The 23,284-nt window shown below is 41.8% G+C and overlaps 1 protein-coding gene across 4 annotated transcripts in view; it reads left to right on the top strand.

The window, feature by feature from the left end:
• The window catches only part of LOC123968423 (furin-like protease kpc-1), a 194,204-nt gene that overhangs the window by 162,177 nt on the left and 8,743 nt on the right, over positions 1–23,284 (top strand). For all 4 annotated transcript variants that reach the window (XR_006824457.1, XM_046045178.1, XM_046045177.1 and 1 more), the window contains 4 exons: positions 4,913–5,023; positions 5,354–5,447; positions 7,477–7,662; positions 17,395–17,518. Coding sequence is in view for 3 of the 4 variants with exons in the window: in XM_046045178.1 (XP_045901134.1) it covers positions 4,913–5,023; positions 5,354–5,447; positions 7,477–7,662; positions 17,395–17,518 (515 nt within the window). In the remaining variant the exon portion in view is untranslated. The remainder of the gene's footprint in view (positions 1–4,912; positions 5,024–5,353; positions 5,448–7,476; positions 7,663–17,394; positions 17,519–23,284) is intronic.

The raw sequence follows: 23,284 nt of genomic DNA, 5'->3' as shown, positions 1-23,284 counted from the left end.
CCTATGATGAAATTGTGTAGCCGATGTCATACCTTTCAATAAACACAAAAAAAACAGACTTTGTGTTTGATCGTTACATTTCTGTTTGCTCTGTCATATTTAGTGATATGGCATCAAAAACCCTTCCCTTTGAAGAGGCAAACAAAGGCTCCTGGTTTGGTGTTTGCTTTGTCCGGAGTGAAAGAAAAGCACTCGGGAATCTTATGCCAAGCTTGTAGTGCAGCGCTTGCTCAATCCTCTTTCCCCCTCTCTCCTTCTGTCTCTCTCTCTCTTTCCCCACAAGGGCAGAGACATCTAAAAGGACTGTACCTTGGTGTGCGTCCAACAAAAGCTCTCTGCTGAATTTCATCCTCTTTTGAACACTCAAGCTACAAATCAAAATATGTTGGGCACTGAGAGTGAGGTCATGAGGTATAGATCATTGTGGGTTCCAGAGAAGTCTCCTTGTGTAAGAGAAGGGGACGGGTGGCTGCTACTTTGACTGATGGCTGTAGGGACTAAGAGGGCCGTTTGGTGCCCATTCTCCTGAGACCAAGTCTACGCTTGTTCCAACTCCCCCACCCCTGCAATATATTTCATTTAACTTTTAACTCTTTGCAAGGTAATTCACTTGACATTTTGAAGCTGTGCTGTTGAAGGCTGCTGAGTGTTCCTCTCTCTGTAATTTCAAGACAGATATGTGCCTAATATAGTCTAAAAATACATTCCAAAATCTTTTTTTCTCTATAAAAACACACATTACAGAATGGATGAAATTGTATAACAGCCAAACCAACAAATCTGAGCAGCGCGGCACAGCATTTCATGGTTACAGCCGTGCAAGTCCCAGTGGCGCAGATATAATTAAGACCTCTTCTTAATTACTTAATAAGCTTAATTAGTAATATTTCCGAGCAGCAGATTTGGCTGTAAGAGCGATGGAAATCAGAAGAATGTTAAGTCTATTTGTTATTTCATTTAAATCCTAATGTTAATGAAATTAGTGCATCATGATATAACAGAAACAAACCACGCTGGGACTGACCATAGGGCTAATGCAGTTTTCTATGCTCCTGATAAACATTCAGTTAGGTGCTACAAAATGGGGGAAAGAAAGCAAATAGAGAGTTTGTAGGCTACTCGAGTCATGTCACCTTCATCACGTGTTTATTGTTTCCACTCTTCGTTAATTTTTCATTAGCTCATCGCCAGATGTGATGGAGAGGTGCGTGAAACTGACTGGGGGTCTGCTGTGTTGTCATCAGGATAACTAAGGCTAGCCCACCAATCATGCGCTGGAGCTGCTGCTGCATTCCTGGCCACTTAATTAGAAGTTGTTGGTACCACAGAAGGTGTCACCAACCTTTTCAGGCACTGAACAGATGGTGTCCCCTCTTTTTGAGGTCCTGCCAATGCCCACTCTGTGGCTCCTGGGAAAATGACCTAACTCACAGGCAGCTGCTTAGTGCGGCTTGAGTGATTCTTTACAGCCACTTCTATTGGGGGGGGGACTTAGCAGGACGTACCATTGCAAACAAGGGGTGAGACCGCCGTAGCTAGGGCTCTGTATAGCAGCAAAATATGCTTTGGTTGCAGCACACCAGTTGTTAGAACTGTGTTTTTAATGCCACGTGCAAAGACGAGGCGAAGACCTCGACTCTGGAGATCTTGATGTCTCAGTGCTAGTAGGGTTTGTGTGCACCTTCCTCTGCTGCTGGCAGATGGTGTGAATATCAACAGAGAAAGGACCTAGGAAGGCCGGCAGAACAAAAAGTGAAAAGGCTTCCTCGACAGTTACAAAGAGGCCCCATGGAGAAGTGGGGAGGAGTGGCCTTCGTCCTAATGGATAGAAAGAAGGAGGGAGTAAGAGTTTGTGAGGGCATTTGCCGTTGAGAAGTGAAAGTGGATGGAGAAAATGTGAGGGCCGCAGATTTGATATGTGTGGAGGCGAGGGGGGGGGGGGGCTTTAACATGCTTCGTGCTGCGTGGACAGAAGATCGGCTGTCACTCTGTAGTTGGCTTGGCTCAACCTCCCTCCGACCACGCAGGAGGTGGAGAAGGGACTAGTTGAAAATTTGATGACTGTGTTTTATGACTAATTGCTTGACACGCATTACATTCTGTGGCTTTCCTCTTAAAGACATTTTAATCTTAAACATTTGTGCAGTACTTCAAAAAATCTACATCACATAAATTAAATAAAATGTTCAACTGCTGTGATTAAACCACTCACCAATGTCACAAACCACCACTGCCCATGAATCATGTTCTGCGCACATTTCTATTTGGTGAAATGGTCTTTTACGTTTCTTGCTACTGATGATGAGATGACTGAAAAAGGCCGGAGAGTCGTCTTGAAAAGCGGCTCAGCTCAGCGTCGTTGTTTCATTGACATGGCAGGGGACATAAAATCTGCCATTTTCATCATGTTCTATCGTGGGTAAACCTGTTTCCTGCAGCTTTCCTCTATCAGATATATGTCTGTGTGGGTTTATGGCTGTAGAGCTGGGGCAGGCCCGATCGATCTGCGGGAGCTGTAGGATTTAATAGGTCCACAGTTCTCGCTAAGGGGTACAAGGTGGGGAGGGTATATTTAATCACTAAAAGGGAGCAGGGTGGCAAGCCCCGGTCACCAACAGCTTCTGTTTTATGAGAAGTCAAGGTATCAGTTTTCCCCACAGTGAAATATCTTAGGTGATCTATTGTTATCGCTGGTGTTTTTATTGTACTTATCCATTTTAGGTAGCCAAATCAAGAAATTAAACTAAAGTATATACTTGGTCACACTGATGTGTGAGTTTCGGTTTTAATATGTTCATCAAAAGACAATAACTCCAGAAGAAGAATCTTCATACTGAATCTTGAACATTATTTACCACAATGGTGGAAAATACCAGGACTGATTAGCGCTTTAAGATACAGATTTAATATTAATAGCACTTGTGTTAAAGGACAAGTGAGGTAACACAGGACTACTACTTAATTAATGCATAACATTGTTAGTTAATGACCTAATTAGCATAACCAGATATATTTAATGCGATAGTGATTAAGGCCACCATTACATTAAATAGCTCAAGTGGCTTTTCTTGGTGTTTGCCTTCTGGTGATTCTGCCACTGAGCAGTATCAACATGGTTTGTAAAATCTTGTCGCATCTGCTAAGCCATCTCATGGATCTGTTACTCAAACATGCCTTCCTGGATTTCATTGTCTTACTGCTACGTGAAAGAACACGACCCTTGTGTTGTTTTAATGCAGGGCTGTTTTCACTAAGAGAGTCTAGGGTGTTTTTTGACTTCCTACAGTAGTGGTTTAAGACACATACCATTCTGGCATGGAACCTCTGTTTCATGTGTCATGTTACATGTATCAGTCATATTAAACCAAAAATCAGTTATTACAACAGAGCAAATTTTAATCAGCAACACTGAAATTAGTGTGAATGCATCTTTAAATGTGTATTAGGGAGCTTTCAAGATTACAGTTCCTTGTAATCACTTCATTTTTGGTGACTTCTAACACACATTGATTACTAAATAAAAACACTTTTTCCTCCCGTCATGTAGCATAAGCACATTTGGAACTTGAGCCAAATAATAATATGTTTAGGTGTCTTATTCATTACTAGGATCCATGTCAATCGATGCCTTAGCAGTCTTCTGCATTCAGCTCTTGTCGGCTGTGTTTTGCTCCAACTCTTCACAGCTTTCACAGCTTTCACAAACCCCCCACTCCCCACGCGAATGACCTTGAACTTCAGCAGCGCACCTCAACCCCGCACACCCGTCTGCCTAATGCTATTATGCAGGGCCCTACATGCTAAAAGTCATTGGTGGTGATAGTGGCTGATTAGATTGTGTCCATTGATCGCACGGCGTGCTGTTGGGACGAGGACGGTGTGGGCTACAGCTCCTGCCTCTCCTCCTCAGACACACTGACACTTTGAGACAGAGGAGATGGAGCCCCATGCAGGGCAGCAGATTGAGTTATTGATCAGCTCTCTCCTCCTCCTGTCTGTCTCTCTCTCTCTCTGCTGCTCCGAGAGACCCCGTCATCAGGATAATGAATTTCATTTATTGCAGATTAACGGCATAAGGTCTGTATGGTAATAATGGCAGAAATTAGCTCTTTGTCACCCCCTCTGGATTTCCAAGAGGAGGGGCTGGGGAGAATGAAGGTTGTTACGGCCCTGTTACTCAGTCTGAGGGCTGTGATTTTAACAAGAAGGAACTGAAAGCGAGAGAGTGCGTGAAAATGAAAGATTTGAGGGAGAATTAAGGAGAGACTTATGAGGACTGCAATTTCAGCATCACTGAAGTGGCGGAGAGTTCTGATGCAAGAAAGTCAGGATTGATGGAGCGGAGTGAAGGTGAATTTAGAGAGGAAAAGAACACTGAATAGCAGGCTGTGAAAAGGAGAGGGCAAAGAGGGAAAGATGAGAGCGGATGATTCAAAAGAGATGTAAAGAGATGGCGAAGCAGGAGTGGTAAAGTGGAGAACAGAGCGTAAGATAGGCAGTGGTCATACAGTCACCAGGCAGCGACGCCGCTTAAGGGTCAGCCATTGTGTCTCCAGCACCCAGATTGGGGTGGTAAAGAATGAATAATGAGGCTTGATTACAGTCCATGAGATGGCACATTGTTCAGAATCAATCCTCCAGGCAATTACAGGCAGTACAAACAGCACCCATCAGCCTCAGCCCGGACAGAGCGGGAAGCGATTGTGTCAGAGGACAACATCATCTTCGTCAATGACTTATTGCCTCCTCATGTCGTAGCCATTACCTCTTCCTCTGCTCCAGCAGCATAATTCAGCCGCCCACGTGAAAGCCTATAGTTCACATGTGTGTGAGGATCTAAGGATGCTTGTCCTTCACATATACACAAATACATACAGTATGTAATAGCGTGCATGTTCCCTTCTTCTTTCAGGTATGGATTTGGATTGTTGGATGCAGGGCTGATGGTGCAGCAGGCCGCACACTTCAACACTGTTCCTCCACAGAGGAAGTGCACGCAAGAAATCACACTCCATCCTACCAGGTATAAAAAAGCTTTTATTTTCCTGCGTCATCAACTACATACTGTATGTTTGTGTAACCGCCATAGCTGCTGATGTTCTATTTTTATTGCTTTCACTGATTTTTGTTGCTTATGTACTGTCATTTTTGTCTCTAAGGTTTTCCTTGTTGTATTACATTACTTTACCTGCATCAACAAAACAGCCTCCCTTCATCTCATCTTCATCCATACTGTCACTGCTTTGTGTGTGTCTACATATTTATAGGAGAAGAGGCATGTGTATGAGTTTCTATTAAGCTTGTGAAAAAGGTGTTCGGCTACTGACTGACATGCAATGATTTCATTGGTTAGGATCCTTTCTCCAGGAGGCATTGTCAGTGTGAACATCCAATCAGAGGCTTGCCGTGGTAGGACTAACGAGATCAACACTCTGGAACACGTTCAGGTCAGAGGGCAGTTTTAAAACACACTCAGGTGGCATGAACACGCAGTATATTGACAATCTGTATTTTTTCCAGGAATAACTTTTATATAAAAACATGTAGAAAAATATCTACCCAAAGATGATCTTGAAGAAATAGTTAGACTTTTTGGGAAATATGCTAATTTGTGTTTTACCTAGATTTAGATGAGAAGATCAATATCACTATTTTATTTGTCTGTTAAATATAAAGCTAAAGTTGGTTAGCTTAGCTTAGCATAAAGACTGGAAACAGCTAGCCTGGCTCTCTACAAAGGTAGCAAAATCCACCTGCCAGCATCTCTAAAGCTCACTAATTAACATGTTATATCTTGTTTGTTTAAACCGTATAAAAGGAAGTCACTGCTCCCAGCCAACAAATAGTCCCGCTTATAACTCCTGACTGTGATTTGACAGGGTTTGCAGTCTTTATGCTAAGCTAAGCTACCTGCCTGTAGTTTCATATTTAAAGGAAAGATGTGAGAGCAGCATCGATCTTTCCCTTTCCCTGTCGAACTTTCCCTTTAAATCATTGGGAACAGTTTTCACCTACATTATACATAGAAATTTTTCTTGTGTACTTGTGGTTCTGCTGTAAATCGGTTCTTACAGCATTTCCCTGTTTCCTGTTGACCTTGAGATTACACACATCAAGAAGAAGTGTATTGAAATTTAACTTCTGCCAGCAAGCAGTAAAGCTTTAACGTTTCATACAAATTGTTTTCAGGGTTTCTGTGTCATGTGTTCTGTCTGAGAATAGAAGAGATAAAACAGCATTACAGTGATGTGGAATGAGTTGGCTGTGTCATTTGCAGAAAATGGCAAAACTGTGTCTTCGTGAGTACAGGCACATACATGCAAATGTGTTTATGTTTGTGTCAGCAGGCATACCTAATGTACGTGTCTGTGTACGTGCAAATTTTCGTTTGTGTGTCTTATCTATGTGCGCGCGTGTGTGTGTGTGTACTTGTGAAATAGCAAGGAGAGAGAGCGGGAGTGTGTCAGCATGTAAATTGAAAAGGCTTCATCTTTGCGGTTCTGCTCTCTGGCAGAAAGCGTGGGTCAGGCCATCGCTGCGAGGTGTGATTGATGGACGTGTTGCCGTGGTAACGCGCTGTAAACAGGAGCGGGCTGTCAGTCTTTTTGCAGCTTGGCGGCTCTCTCTGCGATGTGCCATTGTCACACCAGATGTGCTGCTTGTGAGGAACAGGGACAGGGAGAGTGTTTACTGGGTGGGAATCAGAGGGGGGTGCATGTGCTTATTTAAATCATTTAGCTAATATTCCCCTCAGCCATTTTTGTTACTGTGTCTTCTCTGTCTACCTTGCAGTATTTTCAAAATTACTCCAATTGGCCTAATCATCCACGTATCATCTCAGATATTGATGACGATCACAGCAATCCCACACTTTTGATTGTGAGCAGATTTTATAGAAGTGGCCTTGCTTCACATTTCAAGATATTGTTCAACATTTTTTGGAATTTTTGCATGTTTGCACAGAGTAAGATGAAAATATGTATACCATGCTCTGAACGCTAAATATTAAGCTACACAAGCAACTAGTTGGAAACAGGGGGGTAACATCTAACCAGGCTCTCTCCCTCTAAAGGTAATCAAATCTGCCTACCAGCACCTCTAAATATCACAAAATTTAATTTTCTGATATTCTGAATTTTCAAATATAACAGAGCCAGGCTAGCTTTCATAGTCTTTATGCTAAGCTAAGCTAAGTGGCTGCTGGATCTAACTTCATATTTAGCATCCAAACATGAGAGCGATATTGATTTTCTCTCAACAAGAAAGAAGTGTACGAATAAGTGTATTTCCCAAATGCCAAACTATTGTGTTTTAAGTTAAACATTTAAGTATGAAAAAGAAAGATCAGTCCTTATTTCAGTTAGTTCTGTCACACTCACCCACTTCCTCTCTTGTTTTTACTATTTCTCTGTTCCTCCATCAGTCTCCTTGTTCACACCTTCTTTTTTTTCTTTCTTGCCACCTGTCTCTCACCAGGTGAGGGTGAGCATCAGCGCTGTGTGTCGCGGTGATCTCTCCATAAGCCTGGAGTCTCCAGCCGGCACTCTGTCGCTGCTGTTGGACACGCGGCCTAATGACGACTCTACTGCTGGCATGAAAAACTGGACCCTGATGACGGTGCACTGCTGGGGAGAGCTTCCCCGAGGCCTCTGGACCCTCCAGGTGAGAGAGAAAATGTACTTTCACTGCTGCCATCGCTTGTGCAGCTTTTTGCTGGTAGTTTTTAATTTTTAGCCACACTAGCGGCGCCTTAGCTAAACTTTAGTTGCATTTTGTAATCAGTGCTAATTAGCAAATGTTAGCATGCTAAACTAGGATGGTGAACATGCTAAATAGTTTACACCTGTTAAACATCACCATGTTAGCGTTGTCATTGTTAGCATGTACTGCGCTGCTGTGCCCAAGTATAGCCTCACAGAGCTACTAGTGAGGTATTAGATTTTGTTTCACCTGTTTCACACTTTTATGTTACTCTCAGCTCTACAAAAGGTAGAAATAACACTAAAAACTAATTCAGTGATGTTGTTTTGCCTGTAAATCATTCGCGATGGCCTCCAAGATTATTAACTTTATTAGAATAGCTCAAACTTTGATATAAATTTGAATCCATGAAGAATTTATATTTTTGTCTGCAAAAGTCCCCTGCATCTCTCAAGCGATGACTAACTCAACGAGCCTACAAAATACCCCTCCAAAAAATCTTGGTGAAGCTTATATACTAATTTTCACACACTTTTCTGGGAACCCTATTTCACATACCTTCTCTCATGATATAGAAATGATTTGCTCCGCTTCACATTGTCCTCTTCCAGTAGCTGCGGCGTATAGAAGTTTAAAAATAGCCCAGCCCAGTACAGCTCAGCTCAGCTCAGCTTGGTTCAGTTCATTTTGCCATAGCAATGTGAATCATCCTCTACTTTCATCTCCGAGTTTCAGCCAAGCATGGCAATCTTCATTTTCCTCCCTGCACTCTTTTCTTTTTTTCTTTTTTTCTCTCTCATAGATGTGCTGATGTTTGATATGGAGGAAGGAGCTAAAATGGAAGGGAAATTAAGACTGGAAGGTTAAGTAACCTTGGCCGGGTTTGACAGACACAATACTGCTAACGTCTGATTAGAATCCATACTCACAGACAGTAGCGAGCTGAGGTCATTTACTGTATATACATGTAGGTGGTAGCAGTAGATGTGGTGGTGGGGGTGGGTGATGTGTGTGTATGTGTGTGCAAATAGGCATCAGACCTTGTAAACAGTTGGAGGTTTATAGAGAAAAACCCATGAAGATGAAAGACAACCACCCCCTGTCCTCTATCACCTACCTCTTCCTGCAAATACGCACACTCTTTCTCTCTATCTCGCTGTCTCTGTGTCCCTCCCACGTCCTCGTGCAGATTTACTGTCCCCTCTGTGACCAATTACCAAGGCCCAGTGTGTCGCAGAGACGGGAGAGGAAACACCGTGAAGCCGAGCCACATAACAACGCCGCTGCTCATTACCGGAGGGCCGAGGCGAGTCGCCGTGATGCTCGCAACACAAATTAACGCTCGCAATCTTACGTGCCGCATGCCTTAGCGCAACGCTAATCAGCACATACACACACACACACACACACACTGATTGTTTTTAGTCTGGATGCCAACGTTAGCTCAGATTGGAGAGAAACACATATGCACACAATCACAAACACGGGGCAGTGAAAAAAGGAGTGTTACAACACTTGAAGTCAACACAAGGAGGAACAGAGGGAGAGAAAAAACACACACACCTAGAACAGAAACTTATATCCAACACGCCCTAACTGGCTTTTGAATTATATACATTAAAATATCTCTGTTACAGACCGTGATGATTAAATACCATTGTTCACCCAAAGTTTAAGTCAACTAATTGTCCCAATAAAAGGTCTATTTAATCACCATGCAAGTACAGTAATTTGACATATCTCGGTTGCTGGGACAAATTCTCTTTAGATATGTTTTTATTTGATGGTTTTGAACATTTTTCGTGCTGCTACAAAAATACAAATAGCCTCTGAGAAGCAGCCATGCCAATTAAATCTTGAAATGATACATAGAGAGACAGAGGACATACAGGACTAATAGAAAAGACAGAAGGAGGGGTTGTGTGGAGTGAGTCGAGGGTGAACTATAAAATGGAGGCCCTGGGAAGAGACTTTAACTGGACTATCTACTGGATCAGTGTTTAGAAACTAGAGGGCAGCAGGAGTGGGGGGGTGGGGGGTGGAGAGTCTATATTGATTTGTCATGATGACAATTGTCAAAGAGCGCTGTGGTGCTGCTGGAATAAAAGTGGGACTGAAGTGAAAAGGGAGTGAGTCCTATGGCTCGAGGCTCGGCTGACCTTCCAGCGCTGCGAAGGAGACGAGACCGCAGGGCTGGAATCGCTCTCTCTCTCTCTCTGTCTTCACATATCTGCTCTCCCCTGTGCTCGCTCTACCGCCATCTGTGATGCCTCAGCTCAACTCAGTGCTTTCACTGTTTATCAGAGACAATATTTCAGGCAGTATTGCACAATGGAGAATATGCTTATTCCAGAAAGCCAACAGCGCACAATTAATCATATCATTTCAAAAGAATTATATATCATCATTAATATCTATGATAACCATTAAGGATAGCTCATAAGCAGATAAAAAGTGTATCAGATGTTATTTCGACCCTGTTTGTCCTTGATCTTTCTTCATTGTCCCTCTCTCACTCGCTCTCTCTCTTTCACACACACACACACACACACACAAACACACATACTTACATTCTGTCTGGACGTCTCGCTCTCATCTTCTCTATTTAAAGCATTTCTGTCCTCTTGCAGTGCTAAGAGGTTACATTGTAAATATGACAGTTAAGCCTAGTATACCATATTTATAGTTGGTACTGGGTTAGTTTAAAGGGTCAGTTCACCATATTCCAAAAAGGCACATTTTGTCATTTCTGATGGTATTTATCCATGCCAATATCTTTAGTTGCATTTGTCCAGGTTTTAAGATCTCTGTCTCACAAAACAATGGAGGTGAATGGGATTTAGTTTGGGGTGCTAACCGCATTGAAAAATTTGCTTCGAGAAATTCGACATCAGTGTCCACATTACTCTGTCTAATTCACAGAACACACTGTGAGCAGGTTTCAGCAGAATTATCTTCTGCAGTGATTAATAATGCAGTGATTACTCTTTTAATTGGTATCTATGACAATGACTGGCAGTATGTCTGCATTATTGTGCTCTATTTTGAGAGGAACATACTCACATTCACAAATACAGAAAAACACAAACAGAAAAACACACACACATCACTCACCCTTCTACCCCACTTGGCCCCATGCTGCCATGTCCACAGGGAGTGTGTGTGTGTGTGTGTGTGGCAGCGGTCTTTGAGCAGAGACATCTCTGATTCCCAGAGGACTTTGAGACTCAAGCTGACTGTGACTAGTGTTGCTGTAGGAGTATAATGGCACTATTTAGCCTGCAGCACTGTGGCTGTACACACACACAAACACACTAACACAAAGTGCCGTCCTTGCTGGCTATGACTGACAGATCATATATTTACCATCATCATCCCCAGTGCTTCTCCTGGAGTCACTCCTGCTAATCTTGTCTCAACCAACAGATTACACAAACCAAACACACACAGTGACAAACTGATAATGGAGTAACCAGCAGATAATGTTCAAACGATGGAGTTCGATCAGTGCATGCAGCCAACAGAAAATATTGATACTGGCCAGTTAGTGTCTTCCACCTTGATGGATATGATGATGTTTGTGTTGTTTCATATTTACTGCTTTTAGGGCCATGTAAACACATGTTTTATCATTTATTGGTTGTTATGTTCAACACTTGTGCTGTAACATGACTTACTAATTCCAAGTGGAACATCATTACAAAACTTTGTCCATTGTTTCTAATCCAAGCTGAAATTGAAGCAACTGGAAATAAGGAAAATGGAATTCAGCCCTAAATATGGTATTTTAAAGGGGTGATTTTAGTTTGGATTTCTAAATGCCTATTTTATTACTTTTGCATTACTTATAACAAGGAGAAGTACCACTCACCACTGCTAAACAAGTGTAAAAACATCTCCACACTTTACTGTAACAGCGCATACAGTAACTACACAAGCTCGAAATCGAGTTTGGCAGACACCCTGCCAAAGACTTGGTAGTTGCCACAGTGGAAACAAACTCACACGCACATTTTCACAAATGTGTAATTGCAGCCACAAACACACACACGCTCTCACTCTGGCCCAAGGTGGATTTCTAGAGGTGCATATATTTGCATATATCTGCATGTTTAATGAGTTTTGGGAGATCAAGCGATCCATGCGGCCCTTTGTGGGTATTTCTTTCCTTTGTGTGTGTGTGTGTGTGTGTGTGTGTGTGTGTGTGTGTGTGTGTGTGTGTGTGTGTGTGTGTGGAGGGGGAGTGGGTCTCCATGTAAATATCACCTACTGTGTGTTGGCACCCATCACAGATGGTCGGGGGCGAGGGCACCCTGTGGGCACAGGATACCTATTTCTGTTTGTCTGCGTGCTTTGTGTGAGACTGGGAGGCAGAGAGAGTGTGACTCTGTGTCTGCACACTCCTGTTTGTGTGTGCCTGTATGTGTATAGTTTGTACTGTATATGGATTGTATGTGTCATTTGCTATGGGCACTTTTGCAGTGTGTTCTGGCGTATGTGTTTGTCTCTACGTGTTCATTTTTGTGTAGTTGCATCCGTGTGTGTGCACACTGTGATATCGTACGTATCTGTAGGTTTCACCTCAGAGTGTACTGTATATGCATGTGTTTGCAATTCACTACATATGTGTGAAGTGTGTGTGTGTGCGTGTCTGCAACTTAAACGTTTATGTTCGTGCAACCATGTGTGTGTTTGTTCAGTTGTTTGTGTTTAAGCATGCCGCAGCGTGTGCTTGCCTGAGTGTGTGCGTGTGTGTGTGTCTCCCAGCATGCAGTATGGCCGTGATGGCCCTGTTTTGGATGATTGATGTGTTGGAGGGAGCAGCGAGGAGCTCAGGTTGGGCCAGCGCCTCAGTCTGACACACTGCTGCTTCCCTGCTGCTTTACATATGTAGACGCAGCAAGACTCCTCCTCCCCTCCCATCTGACGCTGCCTCCCGCTCCAGCACAGCCAACACTCACAGGTTCCTTCTTAGGGCTTTATTTGAAGCTTCTGTTTATTCCATGAAAGTAAACTGAGTACTGTGCGCTGAACAATTTACCCTGATACTCATCCAGTGGAACCACAGTTAAATTAATAACACTAAGTTATTTAGACTTTGACATAAATAATTATACTCTGTATATATTGTCCCATAGTCAGGCCATAAAGGAGTCTGGTAGGTGAAGGACTGTGTTCTAATTAAACAATGAACGAAACGAAACAAACAATTTCACACATGTACGTTTGTGTAATTATTATTGTTGGTCCTTTAACTACGGATTGCAATGGCCTACATGCTTTTCCACCCTCACAAAAATGACATTTTAGTGAGAACACAAAGGATTTGTTGTTTCAATAATATGTACAGATATCGAATATCAGCTCAAAATTTCAATTTTGGCAGTTGCAGTGCAGAGATATCAGTTAACATATATCAGCTGAAAAGTAGAAATTGCAATAATTTTTATTAATTACAATAAAAGTTCAAGACAATGTGCAGTATTAACCTAATTACACTGTAATAATGTATTAAATTGTTTAAATAATGTCAGAAAATTAAAAAAATTTGATGGTTTTTTTTTTTTTTTAGGGTATGTAAACACATTTTCTCTCATATCAAATATGTTTAAATCATTGGGGTTTTTTGCAAAGAGCTATGTACAAAGGCAGGTCAGGTATGTCATTAAGCAAACTATCATAGCAAATATATGTTTTCGTTCTTTGAATATCATTCTTAGTTCTTAAATGTTAGATTATTTATTATATAGATGATGTAAAATTGTGGAAATTTCAACCTGAATAGACAGATAGGAATCAGATATGATAAGCAAATTCAATACTCTCTTCATATTTAATAAAATGCAGTTGAACCCAACCAGGAAAGCACGAAGTTATGGATTTTACAATGATGGCTGAATAAGCTGATGTTTAGAGTGAGCCATAGGCCTTTTTCTTGAAAGAAGTTTTTACACAAAAAGCACAGGATAGAAATAATGATGGCTGAATTCCATTTAGCTGCTTCCGTGTCAGGGTCCTGCTGTTGGTATGCTGATTTACTGTTGTGGCTTACTAAAACAGAGCTATCGTTGTCATTAGTAACACCTGTGCTTTCCTTACTATGATAAGTCACCATGAACAGGACAGACAGAGCAGTGTGGCACAAGGCAGCCTGTATGCAGCACTTTGCACATATGAGAGACACTTTCCAGATTCAGGATACCAACTTTATTGGTATTGTCGCTAACATCAGCCTCCTGTCTCCTGTACAACTGCCTGATTGGCACTGTGTATCTTTGTCCCGTCTTTCCCTCTCTGTTTGCCTCTCTCTGTATCACTATGTTTTCCTGAACTACTTTCTCTTTTTAGACTCATCCTCTATTTCTTGGTTTCACTTTCCTTTCCCTGACACTCACCCGTTTCGATATCCTGCCATCTCTCACCCATCACTAATCCCCCCCACCTCTCTTTTTGTCTTCTCTCTCTGTAGTTTCTCTCTCTGGCTTTGAAATCCTTCCCCTCTCCCCTCAGTTCCTTTGCTTCTACTAATCCTTTCACTTTCTTTGTCTCTCTTTTTCTCTTTCCTTTATGCTCTGGTTTTGTCTCTGCTTGTAGCTCTCACACTTTTGGTTCCACTGTAGTTAAACATCATGTCAGTAGCACACTACTACTACTTGTTTCTTCTTCGTATTTGGTTATTGATTGGCAACTGGTGCCAAATTTATATAAAGATAAAGTGCATCCTCACTAAACATGACAACATGATATTTTACTGCTACATAAAATGATACTATATACTATGATCCAGTATTTATGGATTTTGTGGACCCTTGTGTCAGGAGAGTAAAGTTATGTGAAGAATTAACTTCAGCTCAATTAGAGACAGTCAGACAACTCACAATATTTGACTCATGAGGTTTCCAAGCGACAGCCATGGAGAGCCATGTTGACCCAGTAGAAAGGCATGCTGGGTAGCATGCGAGGCGTATCGATCCACCTTTAGCATCCAGCTGTTTGTTTACCAACAACAAATCAATGCAGCGCTCAACTGGGGGCCGCTATGGCTGGCCTCTGGTCTGCTGGGAGCACTCACACTCACACATATATATATAGAATACACACACTCACACAAGCAGGCCAGGCAGCAGCTCTGGCAAATGTAGGGAGTTTAAATTGAGTGGTCTGTCTTTGACCTGCACTGGAATAAGGGAGTATTTTTGGGGGGCTTGTTGAATGACAAGTATGTTTTGTTTTTTTTTACTCATGCCACAAGCCTAACTCAAGTCTACGTCAAGTGACTCCAATGATCCAGCTACATGATATGAGCCACAGGAGGTCACATTGGGCACAACAGTTGCTTGTTTTATCCAAGCAGGAACCTGCGGGTCTGAAAAGTGAAGTCAATGTGGATTCTTTCTAATGGCCAGCAGGGGGCGACTCCACTGGTTGCAAAGAAAAATTCTGATTGTATAGAGGTCTATGACAAAATTACCCTACCTCTCACTTGATTTATTACCCCTGTAAACACTTTCCTAATGAGTTTATGATCTCAATCAATAGTTTTCAAACGCTTTTTCAATACAGCATGATGTTCATTTAGTAAATGATGGTCCCATTTAGAGGAAAATAAACGATAAAGCAGGGTGTGCTTTAGGGTGTGGCTGCCTTTGTGATTGACAAGTTGCTACCATGGCAACCTGTGAGGCATAACAATACATATCCTTCCCCAGATCCCCCCTCTCATCCAAATATGGTCATGTGACGCATCATAGTAGAAGAAAAATAATGCAGTATCACTTTGTCCTGACCTTAAAAAATTTGGCTCCTCTCGCCTAGTTTGACAACTTCTGTGACAACAGTAGCTCTTCCATGCACAACTGTAAATATAAGTGAACAACGCATGATGTTGTCAGTCCCTGGCACCTCCTCTCTTATTTCCTGTGTACAAAGCTAAGATATGTTTGTTTGTTTTATTACTTTAATTTTTATACACATACAGATACATACATTATATATTATGAACCAATGCCACATAACACAGTATTTATAGCTGAAGGTAGTTTGCAATGCTTGTCCCCAGGTGGGCATAGAAAAGTAAGCTCCAGATGTTGATCCCCTGAACGGACACAGACGGAGACATCCAAATGAGCATTTACAAAAGAGCACTCTACAATTCCCCAAAGATGCAACCCGAGTTACTGAGCCAGAAACTCTGAGAGGTACCGCCACCGTCACTGAGCATCTGAGGGGCCTAGTTATTTAGGTATTTATTCATGAGTTTAATGTTAGCAAATTTACTAAAAAGATCAAAACTGTAGTAGTTTCTTAACAGTGGCTGTGGAATTGTACGGCTTCCTATCCAACATTTTTATTGCACAATAATGTAGCATTTCAAAAGGCTTGATTGTTGCAGAAACTGCTTGTGCCCAAGAAGTTGCACAATACCTTAAATGTGAAAAGAACATGGCATGCATAAAAGTATTTGCAGCATAAAACGGTAAACTGTCTCTAATGAGTCCAAATGTTTGCTTTAGGTCAGCATTGGTCAGGGTCCAACGTACAATATCGTCTGCTGTGTCGCAGGAATTCATGATCGACTAATCTTACACAGTGACCCATTAATAAAGATATTGCATTGTATTTTATTGTATTGAATAGTGTGTATTTTGATCTGGTCATGAAGTATTCCGTGGTTTTCTAAAATCATTGCCGTCAGTTTTCCTACACATCCCTCCACTTCTGTTATGTGCGCGTGTGTCAGCGCTTTACCACAGTTTCCTAAGAACTCTTTACTGAAATGGTCGGCCATATGCGGCACGCGGGCCAGCAATAATATCTGGCCCATGGCCAGATTGCTTTGATAGCAGAAAAATAAAAAATAAATAAATTGATAGCGGCTAGTGCTGAAATACATCTCAGTCATGACAGCAACAGGTACTCACATAATTACTTCCTCTTAAATGAAATAATGAAAATAAAAGCACGAGAACATTTTTTGCAGCAATGTTGAGTTTATTGAGAGCTTTTACTTTGAAAAGTTTTGAAGGACATTTGAAAGAAGTCTCTAGCTTGCTTGACACACCTCTGAAAAAGCTGCCAGTAAATGTGTGATTAGATTCCCCTGAATTTGCTCAGGGAAATGCCGGGACACGCACACACACTGCAGCACATGCTTTATTGTGAGCATGTGCAAAAATGTCCTTATAGGCTAATCAATTTCTTTAACAAGGGAGAAAAAAAGTCAGCTAGGTTTTGGGATCAATCATACAGCCCCCTCAACGGGAGTCCCGCACTCTACCGACTGAGCTAAAAGTGCACATGAGTAGGCTATCCAAGGGTTTGAAATAATTTGACTATGTTCTGGCCCACCATTTAATGGCTTGAAAAAAATTTGGCCCGATGCCAGACTTATTTACCGACCCCTGCTTTACAGGTTAGGACAGCTCTCAAGCTTTCCTGAAGGAACAGCATTGTTTTTTCTTGTTAGGAGGGTCCATAACACCTTTGTTATAACAGACTTTGTTATCATTGACTACATTAACCAAATAATAACATCTTGTCTTTTGTGTTAATTCCCCACTTTCTCCCCATGACTTCCATCTAAACAAGTAGATTTGGATGTTTTATGCATATTAGATGCAGAAAGAAAGTTTCCCACATTAAGAGTTTTATTTGTTGGTGAAATGATGACCTTGCTGATGTGTTTGTTTCCAGGTGATTGACCACAAAGGCACAGTGAGGAGCTGTACAAGGCCGAATGTCGAGGAGGCATCCGGAGCCTTGCTCAGCGTTACACTCATCCTCTACGGCACCTACCACCCACATAGGACCACGCGCGGTATGTGAGAGTGTCAGCCGCTCGCATTACTTTGAACACATGCAAACTAAGGTGAGGATGGAGGCAGTGTTACTGTAGAGGTTTGACAAATGCTCTGAGTGTAGTTTTGAAGAACAACACCCACTGAGAGCCAGATGAATCAATGCATCAGTTAATTAAAAGCAGAAAATGAAGAAATAAATGTGAAGTAAAGTAGTAATTTAACTATAAAATTTCAAAGAGAAGTTTAATATCCTATCCTTACAGCTCCAAGTTTTCCACAAGTGCAGCGCAAATATTTGCTAACCCTCCACTCCCACCACCACCTGCCCCCCACCTGCCATCTCTTTGGCTGAGGCAGTGTAGTCAGAAGAAGTCAGTCGGGCCATTGACCACAGGGACTGTGATGTGTAATTACAGCATGACCCTTGGCTGCCCCCCACCCCCCAGTGTGTGTCAGCTCTCCTCGCTGCCTGCGACCTCCACACACACACAAACCATACACACACACATCATTAGCCACACCGGCACGAAGCCACAGCACCGTCCTCCGTGTCCCTGTCGGGGATTCTAGGGTTGTTAGAATCGCCGAGGCATGCTGGGAGAGAGACGTTGAACTAGACTTTCCTGTTGATCTCTGTCAACGGGGGTTCCCAACAGTGAAAGAGGTCCTGCAATATCAGGAACTTTTGAAAGATAGTCAGGGGAAGTCAAGGACCTTAACAAATTTACTATTCAATTCAAGGAATATTACACATGGATTTATTTATTTTATAACTTTCCTTATCTGCATTAGAACTTAATTTTTTTTAAACAGACTACAAGGACGCAAGGAAGAATGTTTTGGGGGCATGAAAGTAGTCTCCAGCTCTGAAAATCTAGAAAGTGAAGGAATAGTGGTAGAATTTCACCTTAAGGCCACACTGTGGGATCCCTCTTTATCTGTGTGTGTGTGTGTGTGTGTGTGTGTGTGTGTCTTGCTCTGTTACTCTCTCGTCTCTTTCTGTCAAGATGCTGATCTCTCTGTTGAGAAATCAATGTCTCTCCCCCCTCCTCCTCTCCCTCTCTCTCCATCCATCCATGTATCTCTCTCCGTGATCCTGGATCTAACCCAAGTTCAAGCTGTTAGTCAATCTGCTGTCCACACACACACACACACACACACACACACACTACTCATTCACAGGTTCGTACAGTGTTACTATTCCACAATCTTTTACCCAATGATATCATTCAGTAGTAGTTAGCCCGCTCTGAACTTCACCCATAGTCATGACTTTATTGTTATCATATCCAGACAAGCTCCTGTTATGCTGTGTGAAGAATATATTTGAATGCTATTCGGAGATGTTCATGTTAACATATATGTTAAAGAAATTTGAAATTTTGGGAAATACGCTTATTTGCTTTTTTACTTGAGGACATTGATGTCAGTCATGTCTGTACACTAAATATGTAGCTAAAGTCAAAGGGTGATTAGCTTAGCAAAAATTAGAGCAGGTGATTAAATAAAGAAGATAAGATGTATTAATTAAAGAGCTTGAGAAGTGCTGGGAGGCTGGCTTTTTAACTTTTAGACAGACATAGGCCAGCTGTTGTGCCAAGCTAAACTAACCGTTGCTCAACTTTAGCTTCATATTAACATATGAATATGAGTGTGGTCAATCTTCTAATCTACCTCTTGGCAATACAATGAATGTGCGTTCATTTGTCTTCTCCTATTATGAGATTAGACATTGTGTTGGTGGCGATGGAACAGTGGGAGACCAGGGGTTCAATTCCCACAGCGACACATCCACCAATGTGTCCCTGAGCAAGACACTTAGCCCCAGGTGCTCCAGAGGCGTCCGACCTCTGACATATATAGCAATTGTAAGTGGCTATTTACATAAGCGTCAGCTAAATGAGCAAATGTAAATATAATGTTATTTTTTAGATCTTGTTTGAAATCCACTTCATATTTCATGTAGATTTGCCCAATCTGCAGATGTAGCCACAAACAGTACCCGCACAAAAGTATACGGACACCTGAACAAAGTAGAAATATAAGTATGTGTAAGTATGCACAGTATGTCACCTGTACATTATACCCATATGTAATAGTTAATTCAACACGTAATTCTAAAACTTTGGGCTCTTCTTCAAAGACTTTCCACCAGATTTTCAAATTTACTCCCAAATAATAATTCTAATACGCCCCCATACATGTTGGATTCGGTTGAGGTCAGGGCTCTGTGCAAGTCTGTCAAGTTCGTCCACACCAAACTGAGAAAGCATATGGACCTGACTTTGTGCATGAGAGTATTGTCATGTTGAAACATACCCAATAGCTCCAGACCCAAACTACTGAAATAAATTACTTATCAATAAATTACTTATCATTTAGCTTTAGATCTAATACATGTTGTGATGCTATTGGCCTGTTAACACGAACAAAGTGTGTGTCCAGAATGTTAGTATGGAGCCTCTGAATGTCTGAACTTTCCCCAGGGTATCTGAGAAAGTCCCTGTCCAGACACTTTAAATACTCAAATATCTCTGGTTGCGACTGAGGGGATTTAATGATTTCTGTCCAGTCCACAGTCAACTTTGTGATTTCTATAGTCCAAACACACACACACACATCCCAGTGGGAGTAGAAATTACTAAGTAAATAATGTATACTGATTTTCTGTGACCCCTTGTGTCCTTTGTTTAAGCCTCTGCATCTCTGTAGTTCAATCGAGTAAAAAAGGCAGTTTATTAGGTACACCCAGTTGTCATATAATGCTTTATAACTTAACGATGATGTCTGGGATCTCATTATTTATCCAGAATGTGCAGAATTTCGTCAAACCCTGATGCATTCCTTTAATTTACATCACAGTTGACCTGCTTGCAGAAATGATTTTCAATTCTCACACAGTTGTGGACATTTTATAACACTTACGTAAATGTACTCATGCTAAGGTATAGCCAACTGCATTTAAAAGGACAGAAGCTGTGTTACTTATTATGTCATTTATACTGTAGCGTTTGCAAATTGAATTGTTTTTTATTATAATGTAAACATCCTCCATCTCTTTTTTGTGCCAGTTAGCTAGCGGACACCACACGGTGAGCTTTACCCATGATGTGTAGGATGAAGCTACAGCTCCAGCCGTGATGTCTTTTGTGATCCAGCTTCGCCCGTGTGTGTTTGTGCGTGTTTGTCCGCCTCTGTACTGCCCCCGTATGTGTTTGTTTGGTGGCTGTGCGGCAAGAGAAGGTAAATTGCTGTGATTATGTGGCAGTAATTGAACAGGGATGGTGTGTTTAATTGAGTTGTTGTTTCCCGATGTTTCTCTGTAGTAGCAGGAGCTGCCGCGCTGACAGGTGCCTCGTCTCGCCTCACAGAGATGAGAGGTTTATTCTGTATACACGTAGGCTTTGTTGTGTCTTTTTTAGCCCCATTTCTGTGTGTTTTGGCTTAATGGTGTTTGTTTGGCTGAAGGATGTGTGTGGGTTTCAACTAGTAGAGGGAAGCGTGGGGTTTATGTGAAATGGTTCTTAACTAATATACATCATGTTTACAAGGATGTATAGTTTTAATTGTATGTCTATCTGTGTGTGTGTGTATGTGTGTATGCAGGCTTACTTGCAAGTACAGTATTTGTCAATGTATGTGTTTGCATGATGAAAAAAATTGGATATGCTTGAACCCATGTGTGTTTTCTTACATGCCTGTGAGTCTGTATATGGGTGTATGTGTGCGCATGCATTTGTGTTTACTTGCATGTACTGTATCTGTGTGTGATATGAGGGAGTGTGTCTGCGTGCATGTGGCTCTATCTGATCTGCCTCCTGGGCTCTATGGCCCAAATCAAATGGTAGGAAACATCAATTTCACCATCCCGTCTTCTCCTCCCCCCTCTCCTCCTCTCTCCTTGTATAATTTCTCCTCTCTTCTTGCTCTCCCTCTCTACCCCCAAAGCTCCTCTCCTTCCTCTCTCCTCTCTTCGTCGGTGCCTTGCTCTCTGCGGAGGTGTGATTACGTTCCTCCTCTGAGCATCAGTGATCTAAGGGACTCAGTGTGTGCGTCTATATGTGTGTGTCTCTCTGTGTGTTTGGTGACTGCTTGGTGATCTGAGCAGCCCGGCGCAGCGTATTGTGCGCCGCAGTTCACGGACGACGTCTCCAGATGAATGCCTCCATTCACAATTACAGCCTCTCCATTAGCTGCAGCCCTCACCGCCTTGTTGTCTTTTCTTCTTCTCTGCAAAAAAAAAAAAAGCAATTAAAGTGGGACAAAAACAAGCTAGAACACAAGCGGTGTACCTGGAAAAAGAAAAAAAACAGCAAGGGAAGGGGTGTGGGAGTGTTTGTGTGGGGTGGTGATTCTTCAGTCGGGGTTCACACTACACACTATCTCTGTTTTATTTTTGAGAAAAGTCTCCTGGAATTATATGAACATTCACGCATGAATGCAATCCCCTCTAAGAGACTCACACAAGCACTAAATGACGGATATATATTTTAGATTTTCCTAACGTACTGTAAGTGTGCCTGTCTTATAATTTCATTCTTAAAAGGATCAGATTCCCTCACAAGCACAGAGTTCAGGAAAACCCTCTAAAGTGTGGAGATTTTGGTGTTGCTGTTCTTGTAGGAGCTGGTTTAGGATTCAATCTTTGATTTATAGTGAGTGTAAAACATAAGGTTAGTTGTTCTTCTTTCTTTGTTTTGTGTTTTACACCCACAGTATCACATTCTAAAGCTTGTGAACAGAAAGAGGGAATAGCATTTAAAGTTTCAAGAATTTTTGAATCAAAATGTAACAAATTAGAAAGGTGAAGTGATTTATCACACAGAATGTGTCTTTATTCGTTACATTTTGCTGAAGAAACTATGAAATGAATTGGAAACTCATTTTCTAAAGATACACTGTGTAAGAATTGAGACTAGTCTCCACCTGTCGAATTCATACTCCAAAAAATAGGGGGCAGCTTTTCACATATCAGGTCATAACCGTGCAAACTGCTATTAGCTTAGTTAGCTCAGTTAGCCATAGAGCTAACTTAGCTGTCCTATTAACTGACGGAAACAAGCGGGCAACGGAACCGGGCTCTGCAGCCTCCCAGTGGACACGGCTGGACCAGGAACCAAACCACAGCCTCTGAGACCGACGGAGGCCTGTTTGATAACAGGGAATACAGTGATTTACAGTGGCGCCAACCAGGACTCTGACACTAAGGACAACAAAGACACAGTGGGTTCAGGCGGGGACAGGAGAGGCGTCAAACAGGAGACGAGAAAGAGGGAGGTCAGGCATCAGAGAGGCAGCGACAGCACGTATCTTGCACATTTTACCTTTAAAGATGTAAACTTGGTATGATTTGCCTGTAAAGTGGCAGAATTTTCACTTAAATGCTGGTTCACCACAACCTTTTAAGTAGTAAGTATTTAACCTGCCATCGTGATTGAATGGCCACAGTTAGTTTGTCATAAAACTAACAAGTTCACTTCTTCAAGCTCTTCAAACAATTTATTATGACTGCTTTATAATAAAAGCCACCCTGTTCTTCGCCAGTTGGATACTTTAATGTGAAGAAGCAGCAGTACTTACCATACCTTATTACAGCACTGATACGGCAGTTTACATTTTATTTTCCTGTGAATGCCTCATGCGCAGTTAGGCTATTTGAATCTTGTGCAGGAATGGCAGACTTCCTCACCAATAATGAAAGCTACCATATAGAGAGGAAATTACAGAATGTAAATACACTGAATGGCTAATGCTGAAGAAATACCCATCATAATAGGGTCTCA

Source organism: Micropterus dolomieu, linkage group LG03, assembly GCF_021292245.1.
Source record: "Micropterus dolomieu isolate WLL.071019.BEF.003 ecotype Adirondacks linkage group LG03, ASM2129224v1, whole genome shotgun sequence".
NCBI lineage: Eukaryota > Metazoa > Chordata > Actinopteri > Centrarchiformes > Centrarchidae > Micropterus > Micropterus dolomieu.
Note: the sequence above shows the minus strand (reverse complement) of the source record. Positions and strands in the feature narration are given on the sequence as shown.